This window comes from Neoarius graeffei, chromosome 16 (genome assembly GCF_027579695.1).
Source record: "Neoarius graeffei isolate fNeoGra1 chromosome 16, fNeoGra1.pri, whole genome shotgun sequence".
NCBI lineage: Eukaryota > Metazoa > Chordata > Actinopteri > Siluriformes > Ariidae > Neoarius > Neoarius graeffei.
This window is the reverse complement of record NC_083584.1, coordinates 54062113-54064483: the sequence shown is the minus strand read 5'-3', so window position 1 is coordinate 54064483 and position 2371 is coordinate 54062113. Positions and strand designations below refer to the sequence as shown.

The 2371-nt window shown below is 43.4% G+C and overlaps 1 protein-coding gene across 1 annotated transcript; it reads left to right on the top strand.

Moving 5' to 3' along the window:
• The first annotated feature begins 242 nt into the window (after positions 1 to 242).
• Positions 243 to 1366, top strand: hoxa1a (homeobox A1a). Its single transcript, XM_060942155.1, has 2 exons — positions 243 to 861; positions 1014 to 1366. The coding sequence occupies exons 1-2, from the start codon at positions 249 to 251 to the stop codon at positions 1364 to 1366; spliced, it is 966 nt and encodes a 321-aa protein (XP_060798138.1). The 5' UTR covers positions 243 to 248.
• Positions 1367 to 2371: the final 1005 nt, after the last annotated feature.

Here is a 2371-nt window from a genome sequence, read left to right as displayed (position 1 = left end):
TTCGGATTTGCATAGCCTTACTCTTTAACGACTACCTGTCAGCACGAGGCGAACGGAGCTCAACACCCGGCAAAATCAACTGGCTGACCTGGCTCACGTGACTGTCACAGCTCATTCATATCAATTCTGCGCAGCCTCCCTCACAACTCCGCTGATTGAAGCCGGCGGAAGTCTGGCGGTTGGACCGTGGTTGTGGCAATATACAATTTCATCGTGACGGTAGAAGAGACGCTGGAGACAATGCCAGAATGAATACATTCTTAGATTACTCAGTGATGAGCGGCGGCGATGGGGGTGGCGGGGGTTCGTGCTCTGTCAGTGCATTCCATGCAGATCACGGAACTTTCCAGTCGTGTTCCGTCACGGTAAATAATTGCAACGGGAGCGAGCGGTTCTTGACTAGTCGAGCGTCACCGGACTCTGTTTCAAATCACTCCCATAAAGCCGGCTCTTACCAATCCTCTGGTACACTGTCAATTGCCTATGGTGCCCATCCATCTTACGGGGCTCAAACATTTTGCACCAGTTATAATCACTACACCGTGAACCAGGATTCTGACTCCACTGTAGGTTTAAGTCAGTGCGGTCCATTGGTTTACTCTGGAAATACTGTTGAGCCCCATCATCGTCATCATCATTTTCGACATGGTTACACCGGCAGCTTACCTGGGCAACTTCAGTTTTCAGCTGCTACGTGTGGTCAAGGTCAGGATCAGGCGACGTTGCTGACTGGTTGCTCAAATCATCTATCTTCTCTGCATGTGTCACATCACAACGCGTGCTGTTCCTCTCTATCAGATGGTGTATCAACGGCGCAGACGTTTGACTGGATGAAAGTTAAACGGAACCCACCAAAAACAGGTGACTGGAGTCTTGAACTTGATGTAAAGCTAAAGTTAAAAGTGCCCAGGCTGATAATGTTTATTATTAAAGTTTAGGAAGAGACAACGTGCCTGTTTACTAAGAATGCTGAAGATTCTTGAATTGCTTTCTTTTATTCGTTTTTTCCTCAGGAAAAGTAGGAGAGTATGGCTATGTCGGGCAGCCCAACACTGTTCGGACCAATTTTACCACCAAACAGCTGACAGAGCTAGAGAAGGAGTTTCACTTCAACAAGTATTTGACGCGCGCCAGGCGTGTAGAGATAGCTGCTGCGCTCCAGCTGAATGAGACTCAGGTGAAGATTTGGTTTCAGAATCGTCGCATGAAACAGAAGAAGCGAGAAAAAGAGGGTCTGCTGCCAAAAACTGAGTCGGTACCAGGAGACGGCCCAGAAAAGGCTGAAGTTTCATCCGAGCTTTCTTTCTCTGCACCGTCAACGCCATCTCCTGGTTCCTCTGCGACTGATCCTTACTCCTCGGGCTAATAGCCTATCTTGTGCTAATTGGATAAGAAATACAGCACCATAGATCCATAATTATGGTGGACTTATGTAACTGGATCTGTCCGGCATTTTGTCACTAAAATAATGCACTATTTATGGGCTTTGACAATTCAGTGTGTTATTGTAAGATATTAGGCAATCGAGTTAAATAATTAAATGAAATTAAGTGGCTCGTGTAATTTCGGACACAATAATTACAGTTGCCACGTCTGGATGGCTCAGTTAAACACGCCGACCTCATGTAGCCTATAGAAAAGGATGCAAGATATGGAAATGTAATTACTAATCTAAAGAGAAAGAGAATAGTGCTATCGGAGAACCTTGTTTGGCTGAAAACAAGTCTGCATTAAGCTACCTCGTCTTATCAGCATCTGTTACCCAGGCTGTTCAGTATGAATCCTGCTTGACACTCATGTAACCAGGGACTGGGAAAAGCCTTTTTTAGCGGGGATACTGGAATTTGAAGCACCATACAGATGTCATGCGCTATGACGTCACACACGGTCAAATGATAATGATTTAGTACAGCTGTAAAATAAATGTTTATAATAATGCGCGCGTTGTAATGCGTTATTGTTCATATAGTAACAGCTCAGTTAGGCCTACATAATAATAAACGGATTAAAAACGTGTTGTTTACCAAAGAAAAGTGTATAATCGTTGATATGGTGAAGTTTTCTATAAAGAGACATTTATTTAACATTAGCGCTTTTAACAGACAGTTAGTGTCCCTATACAGAGTATCCAGTTTCTCCTTCTTTTTTTTTTCCTTGAAGTTACTGAGACAAAAACGCAGCTTGTCGTGTTAATGTGAAGTCGGAAAGCGCAAAGTCCTGTCTGGAAGTCTCGCGGACGTTCCTTACAAAGCGTGAGTTGGTGAATAATAAATGTAAAAATTAAAAAAAGGTGATTTTTTTGGCAAATGTTTGGTATAAAGGAATAATGTAACATCCAAACTTAAAAAAACTACTCAAAATGCTCAGCTTT